This window comes from Alosa alosa, chromosome 11 (assembly GCF_017589495.1).
Source record: "Alosa alosa isolate M-15738 ecotype Scorff River chromosome 11, AALO_Geno_1.1, whole genome shotgun sequence".
In the NCBI taxonomy this organism is placed as follows: domain Eukaryota; kingdom Metazoa; phylum Chordata; class Actinopteri; order Clupeiformes; family Clupeidae; genus Alosa; species Alosa alosa.
In genome coordinates this window covers 295969-317939 of record NC_063199.1, presented here as the reverse complement: position 1 = coordinate 317939, position 21971 = coordinate 295969, and the positions used below count along the sequence as shown (strand labels likewise).

The following is a 21971-nucleotide window of genomic DNA, read 5'->3' as shown; positions in this document are numbered from 1 at the left end:
GAAGGTATTAAAGGAGAAATCTGGCAATTTTCCATATAGATCTTCATTTATTGAGGTCACCGAGTACTGTCAGTACGAAAAACAACAAAAACAATTGGTAAAGCAGCCAGGCAGCTACAGTGCTATACTCTGGGGGCATGAACATGCCCCCAGAGTGTAGCACTGTAGCTACCTGGAAGCTAGGCAACTCGAGCTAGGTAAAACCGATTGTTTTTGGGGGGGTTTTCGTACCGACAGTACTCATGACCTCAAGAAACGGAGATCTATATGAAAAATCGCCGTATTTTCTCCTTTATGTTCATTACAAACAACTTTTTCCAAGTACTTTGCTCAGGAAAGGTAGGTTTGATATAGTAATATTACTAGTAATATTACCCTGTAATTACTCAGGATAGCATGATCAAGATTTGACTTTTAAAGTAAAGGTTTCAAGACAGCGGTTTTAAAAGCAGTTGTAGATATACCTGTTTCTAATGAGGTATTTATTATCTTGAGAAATAAGGGAGCCAAACTTTCATCTACCTTCTTGAGGAATCTAGTAGGGACTGGATCCAGAGCACATGTTGAGGAACTGGTCTGACTTACTATTTTGCTGAACTCATTCTTTGCTTAATAGTGTTAAAAAATCAGAATTTTGGGAGCCCTTATAGAAGTGGTTGGATTATTTTGTTTAAAAAGTGCAGATCTGCATTACGTTTGTGGTTTATTATGTTGGGGTGGGAGTTCTAATGGTTTAAACTTCAAACATACAAAAATTAGAAACAGAAATTAGAACAGAAAATAGAAACCCATTTGATTTAACATATTTTAATGTGCTCTGCATAACATGATGTGTACAATAAACATGAAAGGACTTGTGTTATTTTGAAATATAATGATACAGCATCCTGAAAACAGCAGTTAAAGATACACAAACATGAAAAGTCCAATTGAGATATAAATCACCATAACATGCTTCTGTCAGACATACTAGCCAACACAGTCTGATCATCAGTGATGATTCACCCACAAACAACAGATATACTGTGATTACATGAGCTGAGGCAAAGACTGAAAATCAGTGCTGAATGTCCTTATCAGTAACCGTAGCATTATCTTATTCTCAAGAAAAAATCTGTCACGCACATACACCCTACAACATGTTGTACTGATTACAAGACTTACAACTTTAACAGAAAATTAACATTTATTATTTCATGATCAGTGTTCAGATAATGTTCTCATTAACCCCTTTAATACCGGTATATTCTTTATGAAAGTTCTATATGGCTGAAGTCAAAGAATACATTGTATGTATGATGATAAGTCAGCAGGAGAAGGCAGAGGCCAGTGTAGTGACCTTCTGAAGTGATACACTCTTTAGCTGGTAACATAAAAGCTTGTTAAAGAAAAGCTGAAGGGATGGTGTTTTAAGGTTAAAGCAGAAGAGCTTGTGACTGTCTACTAAATTTAAAAAAAACTTTAAAATGTTGATGATCTCTTGCAAGTCTGGTGTTCTTTTTAGTACAGTATTTTTGCTGTATTCCACTCATTTTCCAACCTCCCTAGAGGCATTATTACACTACTTTGGTGGTGGAAACTCGTATGCTGCTGAAGCATTTGCCCATGGCTTCAAACATGGGATCAAGGAATGTATGCACACAAATAGAGTATACACGGCTCACACACTGAATTTCAATCAGGTAACTCTTAACACAGGGCACTACTGCCCAGATGTGCACAAAAGAGAGAATAGCAAAGAAAATGCCCCACACCAGTGCAAGAGGGATGCCAACAAGTGCTGTCAGCAACCGATAGCACCAGTACTTGGTGACAGTAAATGTGGTGAAGCTTGCTTTCCACACACCATCAAAGCTGTAAGTCCCTGCTGGCTCTGCAATGACATCTTCAAACTCTACCTACGGGAAAATAAAAGTCCCTGTTAGTAGACAAAAACAGCATGAGTGAAGGGAATAGCCATATTTGGCTGTCATTATGGTGCAAGATGGCTAGAGTTTGAAATGTTGAAATGTTGCTGCCTCACTTTTATTAAACAAATAAAAGTGAGAGACTAACCAATAATTCAGTATGATTTATAACAGCCAATAAACATTTGAATATTAAGGAAAGGAAAGTCGATCCTTCACCTGAAGCAGCCTTTACATTGTCAAACGTCTGGTTTAAGTAGTACAGTTCTACAGTGCAATTGAGCTAGCCAAATTCAATTCAATTCAATTCAAAAAACGTTATTTATCCAGAGGGGCAATTTCATCATTGTTCAGATCGGATTCAGGCCTCATTATGTGGAAATAGATCTGATATGAATCGGACATGTGCCAATGCGACTGCAGTCTAAACAGGCAGATCAGATATTTGCTGTCATTTTCAACTCTCTACCCTAGTTGGCAGGTCTTTCAGTGCCATGGCTCCTAAGCTCTGGAATTCCCTCCCTCTGTCAATCCCTACATGATTGTCCCTCCTTTCCTTTCTTCAAAGCTCACCTCAACAACACTAACCCGAACATTAGACTCAGCCTTGAGTACAGTACCAAAGAGATTAATTTTCTTGATCTAAAAATCAGAACGTTGACTATAAAAAGCAAATATATCGGCGCAATGCATGATTCGTATTTGAACCTGAAGCATGGACGGTGGCGCAGTAATATCAACTTGCAATGAGTCTTCCAACAGAAATCAATGGGATTTTACAAAATGCCAAATAAAAGACGACAGAAACTGTATTTCGCTACGCTCAACGAACATCAACGAACACAACTAACCACTCGGTGAGTTGCACAGGAATTTGGCTGGGAATTTTCCTTTAACGTTCGTTTTTCAAAACTGTGCAACTCACCGAGTGGTTAGTGGTGTTCGTTGATTATTAAAAGCAAATATATCAGCGCAATGTATGATTTCCAGCCGTCTTATTTGCTATTGTGGAACTATTCACAACCGCTCAATATTTGAACCTGAAGCATAGACGGTGGCGCAGCTATCAACGTGCAACGTGTATTCCAACAGAAATCAATTTGCTTTTAATCAACGAACACCACTAACCACTCGGTGAGTTGCACAGTTTTAAAAACGAACGTTAAGGGTTGTTTTAGGACATGTTTGAGTAACCTACTACAGTATGCCCATTGCCAGCCACCCTGAGAGGTGAAAAGGCGATTTATCACAAACGCTACTACTTTTTTGTGAGTTTTAAAGCGTTCCCAAGCGCTGTAATGTAGGGATGGGAAGTCTGACACCGAGGCACCGAAGCTCGTATCACTTCTGCGAATCAATCTGCTTCGGCACAATGTATCGGAGCGTGTATCAAAGTTGTAAGGTCACGTGACTGATGACGTACAAAGCTTGAAAAGTTTAAATGGGACATTTGACACAGGGGCACCGGTGCTTGTATCAAACCCCTAAGGCGTTACGGATTCGATAAACCTTTAAAGTGTCGAAACTTTGAGCAATTGCGGAGTCAACACATATGTTTTGTTGCACAAGCACCCTTCTAAAATTGTAGCCCTACACAAGCACTTCACAATCCCCACTGTACACAATGCCCCATGTTTTCACAACCCCCACTGTTCACAATGCCCTTTATATGTTTTCTGTTATCTGACACTGCTGTGGTCATCTGCAGCAATTAGCCTACGTTATTTTTTGCATCAAATAAAGTCTTAAACACAACCACTACAGAGAAGCATGCAATATCAAATAATGCTAACACATGGCAATTATGAACATGGCGGGATTTGAACTCCGTCGTCGCTAGCGATATCTGAACACGCTACCACCCTCCCAAGGCCATTTTGAGATTTTCACGGAAACATAGCATTATTTAAAACCAAACCATTACATGTTCAATTCGAATCATTAGAAGCATATCAAAACTATAATGTTTATTCCAATGACTGTAGGCCTAATAGTTTTTACTCACAAGGGAACAGAACACGTTGTCTCTCCGCTCTGTTTAACCAGTGTCAGAGAAGGGCCATTTGGTCGGCATGTGGCTTCGTCTGTGATTGTTTAATCGCTAATGAGAGCCGCCGTTATGTCTGCTAACCACCAGATGTCACTGTTTTGTATTCGATGCTTTGACACTTCGAAACACTTACGATACAATCAGGAAGAACCTTCCAAAGCCTCGTGGGGCTTCATTCGCCCAACCCTACTGTAATGCTCTCCCTTCTCTCACAAGTTCAGGGCTACAACCTCAGCCAATGACAAAGCGCCTTTTAGTCACGTGTTTCACTGGTAGCGCGAGTATGGTAGTTCAAAAGCCTTCGAGGCTGCAGCATCGTCGAACTAGTGCAACAGGAAATAAACTAAATTAATGTTGATTAAAACCGAGGTAGCCTACTAGCACTGTTGGGGGTAATGGATTACAAAGTTTCACGCTACTGTAATTTAGTTACTGTATTGGCTAACGAAGTAAGATGACGCATTACAATTCAAATTTCAGTAATTACAGTTAGGCTGAATAACTCGTTCATTCCTGCATTAGGCCCTACTCACAATTTCTCTAATATATTGACTTATTTTTTCCATGGCAGCATGCAGTGATTGCTTATTTAAAATGTAGATTAGCCTAGATACATTCTTTCATTGTAAAGATAGGGCACACATTCTCTCCCTGCACTGCTTTCCCTCAAACAGGTCAAACAGGTTGGCCTCAGCCCGCACCACTTGTGCAAGGACTGTTCATGCAGACTAACGCGGTGTAGCCTAGACAACTTTATTCAAAATTGATGCATTCAAGTTAACTTTGCAAAGTTAGTATAACCTACTTATCACAACGTTGTCAATCGAGTTGTCAGTCTCAAACGCTAATTTATTCAAACGTCTCTCTACCAAACTACGTGGCTGAATTTGCAAAGGATGTAGAGTAGGCTAAGCACCAGTTTGATAAATGAACCTGTAGTGGAGTGATAACTTTTAAGAAATAATCTGTAGCCTAGCGTAGGCTACTGCAAAAAACATTAGGTACTAGTGACGAGAATCAGCCAAACCGAACTAAATGGCCATTTGAATGTTAATTCTCCAAAAGGCAAGCAGTTCAAGAGTGTGCTAAAACATCATTATGTTTTTGATACTGTACCTAAATTGACAAAGTCCATTTCTCTAGAGACTGAAGCTGTAGCTGCAGTATGTTGATTGACATGTTATAGTTATGTAAAGACATGTTCAAGGAGTTCAGATAGAGCCTGTATCAGGACCATATTTAGTTCAATGTCTTACATGTACTATTTTTGGTAGCCTACTGTACTTCAATGGCCAGCATTTTCTTTTTGAAGCCTCTATGTTTACAGGCTTGGGCGATACACAATGTGCTATAGGTGCCAAAATCTATGTTTGGTACTGCCAAATTGTTTTGTTTTGTCATGGTTCATGTGTGCAATAAATATTACACTTTGTGAGGGGAATCGTGGCAGAGAATTGTAATATCAATTCTAAGCTTAAAAAAATCGTGATTCATATTTTTCCCTGAATCGTGCAGGCCTAATAGGCAGTGTTGCAGAACTGTTTGGATTTACATACAAATTGGTTCAATATTGCAAACAGCTCCTCTATTTATATTTTACCACATCTACTCGCAGACCACTTGGGATAGCTTGCGGACCACACTTTGAGAACCACTGCTGTATGTAAATATAATGAAGTTGTTTATTGGAAATTGACCTATTTTGTATATTCGCTTTAGGAGTTTCATCAGTTTTTTTTTACCTTTTAGGCTAAAGATGGTTTATCTTACCTTTCATCTCCCATCATGTCTCGCAAGGGGCCATAGTTGGCTCTATAAATGTTTAGTGCATTTTGAAGGGAGTATATTATGTTAAGGCAGACTGGTTCTAATCCTGGGTGGAGGGTCATACAGACAACAGGGGTACTGGTGTCACCCATTTTTCTAACCACCTTAGCAGTCATACGTGACAATAAACAACATGAGTAACCTTTGCCAATGTAGGCTATCAACCAAAGCCATAATTCTCATTGCCGGAGGAGTCTCCTTGCAGCACACATTCTCTGCTTCTGTGGGCATTCTGGTGTGATTCCCGCAAGTGCACCTAGCAAAATATAGGTATATAGGTGTGTACATTAGTACATAGTACATTTAGATCTACATATTTGGTGGGCTATGACCAAATGGTCTTTGAATGATGGCATTGTGGAATTCAATTATCTGTGAATAAATCATTGACACCCTACCTTTTTTTAACAAATTCACCCTTAACAGAGAGTCTAGACAAGACAAAGGGGGAGGGTTTGGGAAATTGGCAAATTTCTTACGTACAAAATCCCTGACTTGTAAGTAGCGGAAAAAGTGGGCATTTGTCAGCTCATATTTTGCAGACAGTTGTTCAAAACTCGCAAAAGTATTATCAATATATAAATCCCTAATGCTATGTATACCTTTGTCATGCCAGGTTTGGAAGCCTTTATCTAATAAAGATGGCCGGAAAAGGTGGTTATTTACTATAGGAGAGTGGGAAGAGATGCTCTGGATACCCAAGCATTTTTTAAATTGTTTCAGAATGTGTAATGACTGAGTTACCATTACATTTCCACTCACATTATTAACCGTTGGTGGCAGGGATGCACAGAGTAAAGTGGGGAGTGAGTGTGGACTGCTTGTGGCTCGTTCGATTTGAAGCCACGCAGGAGCAGTGCCAGGAGAGATTGTTTGATTAAATGCCCTAAAAAATGTCAGTGGTATAAAAATAGGTACAGCTTGAAATAAATAAAGATATTTGGGTACTATGTTCATTTTTACAGAGTTTATTCTCCCAATAAGGGATAATGGTAAAGTGGACCAGCGTTTGATGTCTTTTTTGGTCTGCTCCAGAAGAGGGGCAAAATTTTTCTTAAATAAATGATGGTAGGACTTGGTAACTTCTACTCCAAGATATGTAAAAGAGTCACCTGAGAGCTTAAATGGTAGGTTGGGATATTTTTCGGCAGTTTTATTAATGGGAAAGTACTCGCTTTTGTTATTATTAATTTTGTACCCTGATATTTTTCCAAAGTTCTCCAGGACAGTTAGAGCTTCAGGTATGCTCGCGATAGGATTGGTGGTATATAATAATAAATCGTCTGCATAGAGTGAGACTGTGTGTGTTAGGCCACCACGCACAATACCTTGAATGCGACTATTGCTTCTTAGAGCTATTGAAAGTGGCTCTATAGCTAGAACAAAAAGTAGTGGACTTAGTGGATCTCCTTGTTTGGTCCCCCTGTGTAAAGAAAAGTAATCAGAGGAGACTGAATTGGTATAAACTGATGAAGTTGGGTCAGTGTATATCAACTTAATTAGTTTAATGAACTTACGGCCAAATCCAAATCTAGACAATGTATGGAAAAGATAGTCCCATTCGACCCTATCGAATGCCTTTTCGGCATCAAGTGATATTACAGCTTCTGGAGATTTACTAGGTTTAGTATATATAATGTTAAACAGGCGCCTCAAATTAAAATAGGACTGCCTGTCCTGGATGAATCCAGTCTGGTCTTCTGAAATTAAATAAGGAAGGGCTGACTCAAGGCGGAGTGCAATAACTTTTGAGAATACTTTACCATCACAATTTGTCAAACTGATGGGTCTGTATGATGAACAGTCAAGCGGGTCTTTGTTTTTTTTCAGCAGTAGTGCAAGAGTCACCTGAGAGCTTAAATGGTAGGTTGGGATATTTTTCGGCAGTTTTATTAATGGGAAAGTACTCGCTTTTGTTATTATTAATTTTGTACCCTGATATTTTTCCAAAGTTCTCCAGGTCTCCAGCTCTGCTTGTCTGCAGTTGTTGTCAAACAGGTCTCTGACTTCCTTTCACAGAACAACCTTCTGGATCCAAATCAGTCTGGGTTCAAAAGCGGCCACTCTACCGAAACGGCTCTGCTGTCTGTAACAGAAGCCTTAAAAGAAGCCAGGGCGACCGCTCGGTCATCAGTACTCATTCTGCTTGACTTATCGGCTGCCTTTGACACGGTTAATCACCGTATCCTTCTCTCTATACTACGCTGACATGGGAATCTCGGTTCTGCTCTCTCCTGGTTTGAATCCTACCTCACAGGGGCCGGTTTAGCATTATCATGGCTTGGTCAGCTATCCGCACTTCACCATCTCACCACAGGGGTCCCCAGGGCTCAGTGCTGGCCCCTCCTCTTTGCTATCTACACCACCTCCTTGGGACAGATTATCCGTTAAGCGGGCTTCTCATACCACTGCTATGCAGGCGACACACAGCTCTATCTGTCCTTTCCACCTGGCGACCCCCTGGTTTCAGCACGGATCTCAGATTGCCTTTCAGACATAGCTACATGGATGAAGGCACACCACCTCAGCTGAACCTCTCAAAGACTGAACTGCTGGTCATCCCAGCTAAACCTACCATACACCACGACATGAACATCAAATTTGACTCCTGTCTGTTTCACCCGACCAGGACTGCAAGAAATCTAGGAGTTGTTCTTGACAACCAACTAAACTTCTCAGATCATGTTGCCTCAATTAAGCCCGGTCATGCCGTTTTGCACTCTACAACATACGGAAAATCAGGACTTACTTGACTCAAGATGCTACCCAACTTCTGGTTCAGGCAATAGTCATCTCCGACACCGACTACTGCAATTCCCTCCTGACAGGTCTCCCAGCCTGCGCAGTGAAACCACTTCAGATGATCCAGAGCGGCGCCTGGTCTACAACCAACCCAAAGGGCACATGTTACCCGCTGCTCATCCAGCTACACTGGCTACCTATGGCGGCCCCTCATCAAATTCAAGTCTCTAGCGGCTTGCCTACAAAGTAGTCTCGGTTCTGCTCCCACCTACTTGAATGCCCTCATACAGACTTACACTACCTCCAGACCACTTTGCGCTCCTCTGATCTCGTGACGTCTGGCTCTACCACCCGTGCGGCTCAAGCCAATCAAACTTTTTCTCATCTGTTGTTCCTCGTTGGTGGAACACAGTAAAGTGATAGATGCCTGACGGAGGGTGGGTCCTAAAATTGAGAATTTTATTTTTAGTGCTTCCTTATAGACTGAGAGAAGAAGAGGGATGCCTGGCAATGAGTTGGTCCTTACATTTTTTGTAGAATTCTGTGGGGAATCCATCAGGGCCAGGGGCCTTACCACTTTGTAGAGACATTATTGCAGTTAATATTTCATCTTGTGTGATTGGCTGTTCTAAGTTCACCTTGGTTTCAGAATCAATTGTAGGAATATCTAAATTAGAGAAAAAAGTGTTGAATTGGTGCTGATCAGGTCTGAGGAGTATAAGTTGGAGTAAAACTCTCTGAATTGATCATTGATGGCTTGATGATCCTCAGTTACAGAGCCATCAGATAATGTAATTTGGGAGATGACATGAGATGCTGCTTTTTGACGAAGCTGACTGGCCAGTAATTTGGAAGGTTTATCGCCCTCTTCGTAGAATCTAGAGCGGGATTTAAAGATGAACCTTTCTGCCTCAGTAGTTGACAAAAGATCAGCTTCAGTTTGCAAGCCTATTCTCGCCTTGACCAGATCTGGAGTTGGAGAAGCCGAAATGCGGCTATCCAGAGCCTTAATTCTAGAGGACAGATCTGCAAAGTTATTTTGGTGAATTTTCCTTGTGTAAGCATTATGAGCAATGATCTGCCCTCTAAGATATACCTTAAGTGCTTTCCATAATGTTGAAGCTGAGACGTCATCAGTAACATTTGTATCTAAGTAGATATCTATTTGTTCTTCAACAAACAAAACAAAGTCAGAGTCAGCAAGCAGAAGTGGATCAAGCCGCCATGACCGTCTTAGCCTTTGAGATGGGAGTTTTATTGTCATACTAACAGGGGCATGATCAGAGATCATAATTGGATTATATTTACGCATTGTGGAATTCAAACCGTAACTATCCGTTCTGATAGCATACATTAGCAGGCTAGACCAGTGGCTGAACTGCATTTAGTGGCGCTTATAACCTGTGTTGTGAAGTAAAATATTTAACTGGAAGATTGCAAATAACTGTTTTGACAGTGTAAGTCTTTATTTTAAAACGTTTCCAACTGTTTATTACTTGAAAGCAAGATGACGATCGCCACAAACATTTACCTCTTTTAGGAGAAAATTTAAGCTTACATGTAAATATTACCAACAGTACCATACCAACCAATAATGGCCCAATATCTTGCCATTATTGGTCTAAAATCTTTTTAATTTGTTCAGTTATACTCCATATATCATTTTAATAACTTTTCTTAATATTCATGACAAGTTAAATTTAAAGAGATGGTGGTCCAACGGTGGACCACAAGTGGCACACCACCGGCGGCATACCACCAGCGGCCAACCAACGTTCATCGACAAACGATCAGGAACCGATTCAGGATAAAACACATAGGGCTCTATTTTGCACTCTAGCGCAATTGACTTTGTATACTCGCCCTTTTGTCTTTCCTATTTTGCAGTCAGCGCATATTGGAATTTTCCCTCCACAGGTACATGTGCGCCGTTTAAGTGAAAAGAGGGGGCGTGTTCCGGCACAAACGCTCCCGGTTGATATTTTACAGTTTCAGAAAACAATTCCGCCACAGACCTGGTCTAAAGTCAGTGGCGCTAATTCAGATGCTATTTTAAGGGCGCATGCATGGCCACAGGCCTGCAGGAATGAATGCTATGCACACCGATCTACAGACACCATGTGCACAGATGGAAACATTCAAAGCCTTGATAATATTTGTCCTTTTCCTGGGTTTGTTCGTGCATTGGTCAACTAAAAATTTAGTAGCCTATATAGTACATCTACATGCAATGTCTTTACAACAACAACGCCTAATTACGACCTATTAATTTGGACAACTTTATACAGCCCTATAAAGGCTAAAGTTACCTTTAGTTTTGTTCCAATTTACCGTTGTGTATGGCTTTAAACATTGTGTGCGCTTTAACATCAGCCTATAAGCATTATTCCAGCTGCGCTAAGGTTTTGACAAGCACCACAATTTTGCCTACCTTGTTGTAGCCCATCTGAAATAACTCCAAGCTTTGCTATGTTCCCTCCATCCTTTCGTTGTTTTCAAAAAACGTTTTATATCCATGATGGCCTTGAAGTCTTGAGTTTGTGAATTCGCTTAAATAAGCTTATTATGTGCTGTTAACCAGCAACCATAGACAGTAAAAGAAAGCAGCAAGTAGCCTTCTCTACAATTTCAGTTAGTTCAATAGTTGCTGCGTCCATTCATTGTTATTCTCTCTCCTGCTCAAACAAAAGTTGTGCGTGCATTAAGTTGATGATAACGTGTTTACAAACTCTGCTTTACATAAAATATTGTAAATAGCCTATTGTCATGCAGTTAATGGGATACTGTGCAGAGTTGGAAAGTCAGGTCAACTTGGAAACTGTTGCCTGATGGTAAAGTACAGCCGTAGCTTCCACCTGCATGAGCGCTTGGGCGCCTGTGTTGCGCAATGCACTTTGCTCCTCTCATCTATACGATGCAGTTCCCATTTCTCCAAACCATACATAATTACAATGACAAATATTGCTACACGAGGGAAATCAGTGTGGTGTCCGATGTGAAAAAATAGGTATAAATCTAGCGTACACATTTCCACGAATCACGGATGTGTTGATGACATAAATTAGGAAATATTAGAGGACTTAATGAGACATCATTTTGAACTGCATGCCAATGCCATTTAATCCAAATGCCCCAGCAGCAGCACGGGAGAGGAAAGCTTATCTGATAGATCTGCATTGTCTATACTCTATAGTGAGGTAGATTACATTGCAAAAATATCACCATGCATTCATAACTTTATGATTCAGTGAGAGTGATCCCAAAACATCGGAAAGTGACATTTCTGTATTACATTTTGTCAAGAGGAAAAATCAATAGCAAACTGTTCCCAACTGACTATAGCGCTGTGAACCGTTCCTGGCTGCGCCTGGCAATTCCGCCATCATAATAGCAATCCGCTATGAAACAAGCGTGCCTGTTGTTAAAGGGAATGTGAGATGATGCTCTGATTGGTTTTTTGCACGTTAAGCCCAAACCACACCCATGATTAATGTAGCTACTTCAGACCACCCCATTTTAGATTTGCGTCGGGCGCAACAGTCATTAACCCGCCGGTAAAATAGAAACAGCGCCCAAGATCCGCCCACAAAGCGATTTGCGCGAAGTCAATTGCGCTAAAGAGAACAAGAGAAGAGAACTGTGGAAATGCATGGATTCCAGTTTCTTCCAGTAGCAGCAACTGGAATCCATGCATTTCCACTGAATTATTTTTGGAATCTGATCCCTTATCATACCTGTTCATTCTTACACATCGCTCGACTTATCGTGACTAAATTCAAGATGGCTGCAAACGCTAAACTTCGTGAAGATACTGTCTGTATAAATCGTCTTGTAAGTAAACTACCAGTGCTTTTTCAAAGTTCTCAATGTCTCGTTTTAAATGTCAGGTCCCTCGGAAGTCTACCAATGAAGTGTGGAGATACATTGAGCCTCGTAAATGGTGTAAAACAGTGATTTATTTGCATGGCTAGCCCGATGCCGAAGCACCACCATTGAAAAAGCTGTTGGTAGCATCGGCTAACTAGCGCCAACAATTACGATTGGCCGTTACGGGCAAATGCTTTTGTCAATTGTTCCAGAAAGAAATACATGATTATGGCATCGTCTGAAGATGATCTGTGCAAATTTTGGTGAACATCAGATGAAATTTGTGACCTGTGAAATTTTTTACGTGTTTTTGATTAAATCCAATATGGTGGCCAAATTAATTAAATTGACATCACAAGTTGGACTAAGGACACCACTAGTACTTTTTAATTCCAAACATATGAACAGCTACAGGCAAAAATGCATTTTCACTAATTACAGCACCTCCTAAAGGTCAAAGGTCACCAGATTTTTTGAGTGCCCTACTGATGGGGTTATGAGTCCATGTACTAAGTTTGGTTGTGACAGATGAAAGGGTTGCTGAGATAAGAGCTCACTTCCTGTTTGGCGGCTTCGCCGCATATTTCGATTGGCTGTTATGGGCAAACAGTTTTAGTTCCGAAGATGAAAATTGATAACTTTTGTGCGGCTTGGTCTGAAGATGTTATGTGCTAAGTTTCGTGAAAATCGGACAAACTATGTGAGACGTGAAACTTTTTAAAGGTTTTTGAAAAAATCCAAAATGGCGGAAAATCCATCATGGCAGAAATTGACGTCATAGGGTGGCTTGGTCCAAGGATTCCAACGATACCACAATTTTGACAATCGGGTCAACGGGTCAAAAGTTACGTGTGTGAACACACGTCCAACTTGGCCTGTTGGTGGCGCTAGAGGGTTCGAGGTGCCAACATGAAACTTTATTTGAAATGTATTTATTGGACTGTCCCCAATCAGTGTGCCAAATTTCAGAACTTTTCGCCAAACGGTTCTATGGGCTGCCATAGACTCCAATGGCGGAAGCGTAATAACAATAGGGAAGAAAACATAGAATCACTATGGGTTGCCTCGCAGCTTAGCTGCTTGGCCCCCAAAAAAGCCCTAAAACAGGATGCAGTTTTTTCTTTTTCTTTTATCGTACCCTAAAGGCATTTATCGCCAGATCTGGGCCTATACTGCATATAACCTAATTAGTCATTTAGTAGTTATCCTACTCCCAGCTACTGACAATAACCTAGAGTTGCAAAAAAGTTTTTTTGTTGGGTAAGTCTGAGAGTTTCATTTTAGACCTTAGTGTCCTTACCTTGACAACGTCATCATTAATATGATTTGGATCCCGATTAACCAAATCAATTTCCTTCGTATGAACATCCAGCTCTGTTTTCTCAAGAATGCTATCGTTGTCCATGTCTTTGTTATTTGGTTTGTATATGTTTCCTTGTTTTCTAATGAATGGTGCCTGGAGATACTCCTGTAAATAAAATGGAAACCAAATGAATATCAATGACAACTGCAGACGTTGCAATAAGGCCCTTTCTGTATGCCTTTTGTAGCCTAGGTAAAATGTGTAGGGGGGAAAAACAGCGACGGCACCACACCCCTCCAAAGACACTCGCCACTAGGGGAGCCAGTGGACTATTTATCCAAGTGAAAACTTTCTCAAAACGTTTTATTTTGCAGACCTATTAGAAATGTTAATGTGACCACCCATTAGGTTTGACTAAAACATCATCCACTGTAACCTGATAACCAAATCTGATGCGTTACCACCAGTGTGTCTGGTTAGCTAAAATGGTAGGCAAGAATAAACGAAAACGAGAATCCAGCACGGGCTGTTCCAAGATAGAACTCCTCCAAGGTAGGCTATGATGCAAGTTATCATGTTTTAAAATAGCAGCCTGGGCCACCAGTAACAATCGTCAAATTGTGCTTGAAAAGTTACTCATAAAGACGCGATAGATAAAATTAGGATATTTGAGTCGTGAAACAATTCTGAAATTCTATACAAGGCTATAGCCTAGACTAATAGTAAAAAGTACGCTAACGGTAAATATTTAAAAAGTAGCCCAACAAGGTCTTACCTCTTCTGGTATGCTGTCTTTGAGTCCACCAGTCATGCTGTCACAGCTCACGAAGAGCAACCAGATGAGCGGTTCGACCTAATGTAAGATGTAGCCTCCAGAGGAAATTTCGTGGGAGGAGTGGGGAACGGGGAAAACGCGCCTGCATAAAGAAGCCTAAAAAAGACGGAACAGTAACGCAGGCTTGGTCTAATAGGACAGTAGAACGCATGACTAGGCTATGGGGAAATTCAACCAAGCAGTGGTATAATTAACGTTATACCACTGCTTGGTTGAATGGTTGTCATGCGTTCTTTAGAACGTACAATAACCGTAGGTTATGAAGTAGCTCAATTCTCCGAACTCGTTGTGAAGTTTAAATGATCAGTGACGTTGCATCAGAGCTATAAAAAAAAGCTTTCTGACAGATGTTCAGAACATAGCAATATTGTAGCATAGGCTTATGACTGGGATGGCTTTCAGCTTTGTTACATGGCAGTAGGCTAAGTAAAATAGTGATTTTACTAATGTTTATCAGAATCCTAGGTTATGCCTGCTTGACAACGAGTGAGATGGAACTAATGCCTTTGACCATAGCACCCATCCATTTAGAACTACAGTTCGCCTTTGAGCGACACACATACAAAACAATATAATAGCCTACTTTAATTTAACAGGGAATAATTTAAGAGTGTGTCCATGAGAGGACCAGGCCGGGGTGATACATGCTACGGACCATCTGTAGACTACGAGCCATCTGTAGATCTGTAAATCAAAAGAAAAATGCTCAGCCTTTTTATTTTTGTCATTGTAATCGCCTAAATAGTGTGATTCAGCCAGTGATTTCAAATCCATATCTAGGCCTACTTCAATGATTGGTTGAAAAATAATGTTTATGTAATTTATGGTCAACAAATTGAGGTACATTATCATCAATCATGTCTACTGATCAGTTCCAAGCTAGATTTAATATATTGAGTGCAACATTTTCCTTAAGGTAGCTCAAAGTTACATCATGGGGTGACATACACCAGTATATCTGTAAGTCCAATTTTTGCACCTACGCCATCAGGGCTAGAAGCAGTCACTTGGACTCAAAGAATAATGTATAAGATTTTGGTAGCCAAAGGTCAAGGTCATGGTGACCTTATGTATATCATATTGTGGTGATTAAAAACCTCTAACAATCTCTGACATCATTTCAAATGTGATACAAATATTCACTTTGACTCACAGATGGAATTGGTGGTCAAAGTTTTTCCCCCCTCAAATTTGGTACAGACATTCACTTGCACTTTCTTTGTCTTCGTCCTTCATTAGTCTTTCATTGAATTAGGCCCATGACACCTCCAAGGCTCAATACTGGTATCTGGCGTCCCAGACTCATCAACCTCCAAACTCATGATGGTGTTGTCCAACAAATTCTTTGGTCATTTGTCTTCTTTGCTGTGGTGGTTTATGATCCAATCAGCAACATAGCCAGACCAACTGTAAGCCCTTGCTGTGGGCACCCACAAATACCTACACATTCTTCAGTCAATCCTTTTCATTGCTGTGGCTGTTTATGATCCAATCATAATTTTAATTCATTAATCATGAAATTGTGATTATTCTTCAGGCAATTATTGTACCACCAAAATCCGTAATTGTGACATCCCTAGTTCAAAATATGGTCGGGCTGGACGTATTGTCTCAATGTGATTTATCAACTAATTCTGGCTGTCAAATAGACGTCTAGATTATGGCCTGGCAGAATGTGTATTTGCAACTAATTTTGGTTGTCTATAGACGTTCAGAACCGGGTCGGCCTGGACTATTGTCACAATGTCATTTATCAACTAATTCTGGCTGTCAAATAGACGTCCAGATCATAGCCTGGACGGGCCGACAAGATATCTTGGACGTCCATAGATGTTGCTTGCTCAGTGGGAGAGCCCTGGAGGCGTCATAGAAATATATTTTTTTTGTATATCATGAGAATGTGAGCTCAGTTGACCAAATTGTTTAGTAAACAGGCCCACAATTTTGTAAAAGCAAAAAAATATTATATACATCTTGCAATACACACACACACATAGCCTGTATCACCCCCCTACTAACTGATGTGTAAGCCGGTGTACTGAAGTGTATGCCCCCCCATTCCTTATTTTCATATCAGAAAGTCTAGAATCATTTGGATTTTCCTTGTTGTGCCCAATGCTTCAAAGAACTCCTCACTTCTTAGCTGTGACAGGCACAAGTTTAGGACCCCCTGAATGCTATTAGATATGATACAGGGATAACTTTATTAAGGAAACTCAAGTAAATTAACTGTATCTTGTAAATAAATGTTTTAGAACTTAAATGTGGTGTAAGAGTAACTCATCTTGTATTTGATGATTTATGAGTTAATAAACTGTAGACTAGTTGAGTTGAGTTATTAGGCTAAACATAATAGCTAACGTCGGGATGAGCAGGAGACGGTCTACAGAAATAGCCAGGTTTAATTTATGATGGCTGTGATCAAACATTTCAGATATGCTAAGTGAAAGTGAGATTGTGCAGTCTAGATGGCTGTGGTTAGTAGTGCTTTTACTGGGAAGTTTTATTTATTTAGTATTATTTAGCGTGTAAGGCTTTTAATTCCTTATCAAAAGTGAGGGGGACGACTGCCGTTTCTTAAAAACTGGGGGTCTCGGATCCCCCGTGCCACAGTCGGGCCTGTCTAAAGGCCTAATTACCTAAGGAATTCAACCTTCATGCACTAATAATTATGTAGCATACTTAATTACATCAGTAAAAATACATATATTGCCTATAATTTCACACCAAACTTTACAATAAATTGACAGGCGCTTTCTGTTTTTCAACATTTGAATATGGCTTGACCAGTCCCTGATGATTTCCAGATCTCTTCTTTATTGGACTTGAATTAGTGCCTGAAGAAACTTGACAAAGAAGCCTATAATCAATTTCAGAAATATATGACTCAATTTGGAAAGTTGATATAAAGCCTCATGTGGTTGCACACTAGTAATTCCACCTGCCCCTAAAATGCCCCAGGCCAATCCCTCGGAATGTGTATGCTGCAGGGGAAATAAGAAAACTGGAATGTGGAAATGTAAACACACTAATACTTAAAGCTATCATCTGTTGTTGGAGTCTGGAGTTAACTGGTACAACGCTACTTTTTGTCCACATGAAAGAAGCAAGTGTGGCTGGCACCACACTTCAGTAATATGAACATGTCTGACAAACCAGATATGGTAGGTCATAGTAAAAAGCCTAACTTGTCCTAACTACATGCGAGCATCTAAAGTCAAGTAGTCAAACAGGCTTTCAACCATATATTTTACACAGTGAAACAAAACATCATTTCACCGGGACCATGGTGCTACATAAAAACACAGTGCTGACAGGACAACATTGAAGCGCACACACAAAAAATAAAGTACAGACACTGCATGAAGTGTAGTACAAGTAGACAAGTAGACAAACAACAGACACATAAACAGCAGGCAGACAGAGTATAACAGATTTGTCACAGAACACAACAAACTTATCTATGGACATGTGACTATAAGGAGGTATAAATAGTGTTAGATAATTGAATTTAGTAGCAGCAAGAGAAAGAGAAATGTGCAACAGTGCTTAACTATATGTGCAGTTGGCAAGCTTGCCTCTATGTTTTATTATTGTTTAACAAAAGCTTTTTTTCCCATCCTGGTGGTATGGGCCATTATGCTGCGGTACCTTGGGTGTGTTGGGTCCTCAATGATCATGCATCTGACTGTTGTGTAGCATTGAATGCTCTTTGTTTACACTGAATCTGTTAAATATGCCGTTGTGTCATGTTTGTCATTCAATGTAGCAGATCACCAGTGACAAAAAGAAAATACAAACAAGCCGCCCGACAGAAATGTCATGCCCAGTCTCTGGCCAGAGCAAAGTCAGATGCAGAAAGTGGGCTGAGAAAAAGATTGATACATATATCAGAATTTAACACTGGTTGAATGAGATTGGTTTATTTAATTTCACTTCACCGGAGAGGTCTTGCCCATTTCAGAGTCCCCACCTTGACGAAGCTTCCCATAGATATAGGTACCTATATTGCCGCCAAACTTGCGCCCTTAATCTTTATGTGACCGTTGTTATTTTCCAGATAAATACAGCCCTGTATGACTTGGCTCCATAGGCCCTGTAAAAAAATTATAATTATAAACCTGTAAACTAACAATGACATGATGAACATACGACTTTCAGTCACACAAAAGTATCCACATTGTCTGAATAATAAGTCCGAAGGCAATTCGGGAGAGAGCCATAGTGGATTGGCCTGGCCACGCCCACTTAGATCTCCTTTCAGGGAGTTACTAGTCTGAAACACTAATGTTTCCATCGGTCGGCGGATTACCTGCCCAATCAGCGATGAGAGAGGATGATGCTATAGTTTTGAAATCAAAAGCAGCTGTGGTAAACGGTAGTAGCAACGCCTGCAAACTTCAAAAGTTGCAGTCGGAAGAATGTGTACATTTATTTACAGCAAATGTAGGCCCACATACATTGTTTCCTGACTGCCAATACTGTTTATTGTCAGTTTGTAAAGATAAGGAGGAGGTAACGTTAGGAATCTCTGGTCAATGTGATTGGTTAGACTGGACCAATGATTTCAAAGTTAACAATATGTCTACACCCATCACCATGCTAGTGTTGGAAAGGTTTCGCAATCGTGAGTGTCCAGACTCTTCACTTTGTGAAAATGTTTGGTTTACCAGGCTAATATGGATAGCATCCGAAAAAAACAAACATTTGTGACATTTTGCTGGATTATCACTATGTTGGAACAGATCACCTCTCAAAAGCTGCTTTTGAACTCAAAGCACTCTGCACATTCTACATTTTCTTGCTGTGGCTACCATAAGAATTACTGCAACTGTGTTGTTCAACGTCACATCTATGCCATCAAACTGAGCTTGAGGCTGTGCAGTAGAAACGGCACCCAGGACAAAAACTGGTTAAAATAAACTTCACTTTATTTCAAATCCTATGGAGTGTTTCTATCCACTCTTTCTTAGAGGTAGCCATGGCCTACTGGTTAGCACTTTGGACTTGTAACCGGAGGGTTGCCGGTTCGAACCCCGACCAGTAGGCACGACTGAAGTGCCCTTGGGCAAGGCACCTAACTGCTCCCCGAGCGCCGCTGTTGTTGCAGGCAGCTCACTGCGCCGGGATTAGTGTGTGCTTCACCTCACTGTGTGTACACTGTGTGCTGAGTGTGTTTCACTAATTCACGGATTGGGATAAATGCAGAGACCAAATTTCCCTCACGGGATCAAAAGAATATATATAGTTATATTGCCTATGATTCAAATACACAAACTCAATTCAATTACACTTTGACACTGCTACTTTTAAGTGACTAAGGATTTAAGTAAATTAATTATCCTTAGAATCCCGCTTTGTGTATGTAATGCTTATTTTTATTCTGCTAAATTCTTTTAAGTTCATTACTATAATTTATATTTTTTTCAAATGTAGGCTATGACTTTATGCCTCTCCTTTAAACTGTTAATTTTTAATGTAAATGTAATGTTTATTGTAATTGATTGTCATTGTAAGTCTCTTTGGACATCTGCTAAGAACTAACATAAACATGGTTTACAGCTGCAATATATTTTTGCTATAATATATTTGCAAACATATTATCAACAGATTTATTCAACAGTATATTTATTCAACACATTTCCTTTTTTCAGCATATTTGCGATGTCACAGGACATTTTGAGCAAAAACTGCATATATTAAATTAGACATGTTCTGTATCGTTGCTTGTGGTGTCGTATGTGTGGTCGTTTACCTTTGTGATTAAGCATTTTAAACAAAGGAGATTGTCTCAGAGAGCTGATTATATAAAGTTCTCTGACTTATAATCAGGCTGACAAGCCCAGCCACTCAGAGCCCATTTGCCAAGCCCCACAAACTTTCCTGGCTCAGGTTCAGGAAAATGCTGCTTCAAGGAAGGAATGGAAAATCTGAGTTCCTTTTGCCTGGATACAGTAAAACACACACAAACATGATGATTGGTGATTCAGAGTCTGTACTGTGTATCGTTCTCACAGCTACGTATTTCCCACAATGGTGTATCTCCCTTATTAATCCTTGTTGCTTGTCACACATGGCATTAGAACAGTGGACTCAGTGAAAGGCTTTGTGTACTGTTGAAAATCTCTCTGTTGGTCTCTCTTTATTGCTTTCCCCATCTTTGAGCTTGGTTTTTGTCTGAAGAGGCACAGCATCAGTCTCTCTCTCTTTCTCTCAAAGGATGCAAAAACTGAAAAACAAGCTACAGCAAACAACATTACAGATGTGTGGTCAGGTATGGAGATGATCACTTTCCTTGTTTCTTCTAAACTATCTTTCCCTTTGCCATGTCTAATTTTAACAGGGTTTACCCATGCTGATATCTACTTTTTAAAGTTTATTTTACATAACTTTATTTTGCTTTAGGCCTATTGTAAGAAGGCGAAGACCTGTGGGAATGAAGTGACTGACAGTCTTTGCAGGACCAGCTGAACCAGCATCACACCATTCTTGTTCATTGCATGAAGTAACTGACTTTGTAAACAATATAAACATTCTTTTTTTCACTTTGTTTCACATAGTCAATAATTTTCTGTTATTTCAAGATTGTCAACGTGGTAATACTGCACCAGGACATAGGTTTTCTAGGTAGGACTATATATTCAGATAAAGGAAAATCTATCTCTCAGGGAGTTTTACGGTCACAGTCTTCAGTAGCTCCAACAGCTTATTGTTATTTAATTTCATGTGAGTTACAAAAAAGCTGTTGGATATGTTACAGTGTTATGAAAAATATACCAAGAGAGGAAAACAAAAATAGCTTGCAATGCCCTAGAGTGTCATGGTATTGTTTAGTTAGTTAGCGGAATTTTTTTTATGTTTGGCATTTGGCCAAAGGCAACAAGTGGTGAAATTACTGTAGGCCTAGGTGTCCAGTGTCTTCTAGCAATTACCCCCCAATCACCATGCAAGTAGTTTTAATTCATTATAATCAAATTAAATGTATTGCAGTGTTGTCTTACAACTTGTAGCATGCATAGAGCAGATTAAATCATATATATTGTGTGTAATGTGAATGATGTAGAAGTAACCACAATGCACAGAATGTGAGATGGGAATGTGGGATGTTCACATTATATGCCTGTTAAGCTAGGAGACTGTCTTGTGTCCCCATTTCAAGGTAATGTGTCTGTGTATTCACCATTAGCGATCTGTCAGTAATTATGCTGGAGATTAATCTGGTCCAGGTACATCTTACGGTAAAGCCAAACTGTTTGGGAACTCTGCTCTCCGGTGTGGGCCTTGGTGAGACTACGTTGGTGGAGCATGCCATCTTTTCACCTAAGTCATGCACCCTGTGTTTCAGACAGAGCTGAGGAGTGAGGGGTCTAGAACAGTTTTGACGGGTGAGCCAGGCTGCGGCACAGGCTCAGAGAAGGATGGCACATAAAAAAATACACA

The 21971-nt window shown here is 40.1% G+C and overlaps 1 protein-coding gene and 1 long non-coding RNA gene across 2 annotated transcripts; one reads left to right on the top strand and one right to left on the bottom strand.

Annotated features, from left to right (window-relative positions):
* Positions 1 to 791: 791 nt before the first annotated feature.
* cav1 (caveolin 1) lies at positions 792 to 14768 on the bottom strand. The gene is made up of 3 exons (XM_048257836.1): positions 14472 to 14768; positions 13694 to 13861; positions 792 to 1898 (listed from the first exon to the last, which is right to left on the bottom strand). Exons 1-3 carry the CDS (start codon positions 14505 to 14507, stop codon positions 1557 to 1559), a joined length of 546 nt encoding a protein of 181 aa, XP_048113793.1. The 5' UTR covers positions 14508 to 14768; the 3' UTR covers positions 792 to 1556.
* Positions 14049 to 21076, top strand: LOC125303884. Its single transcript, XR_007195132.1, has 3 exons — positions 14049 to 14248; positions 20751 to 20805; positions 20937 to 21076. It is a non-coding gene; the product is annotated as an uncharacterized LOC125303884 (long non-coding RNA).
* The last annotated feature ends 895 nt before the right edge of the window (positions 21077 to 21971 follow it).

What these genes read in the sequence shown, in the direction of transcription:
- cav1 (XM_048257836.1), bottom strand. Translation starts at nt 14,507, where the DNA reads ATGACTGGTGGACTCAAAGACAGCATACCAGAAGAG. An exon ending in AAGACAGCATACCAGAAGAG is followed by an intron (nt 13,862 to 14,471) that starts GTAAGACCTTGT and finishes TTTTATTTACAG; the next exon opens with GAGTATCTCCAGGCACCATT. An exon ending in TTAATGATGACGTTGTCAAG is followed by an intron (nt 1,899 to 13,693) that starts GTAAGGACACTA and finishes ATTTTCCCGTAG; the next exon opens with GTAGAGTTTGAAGATGTCAT.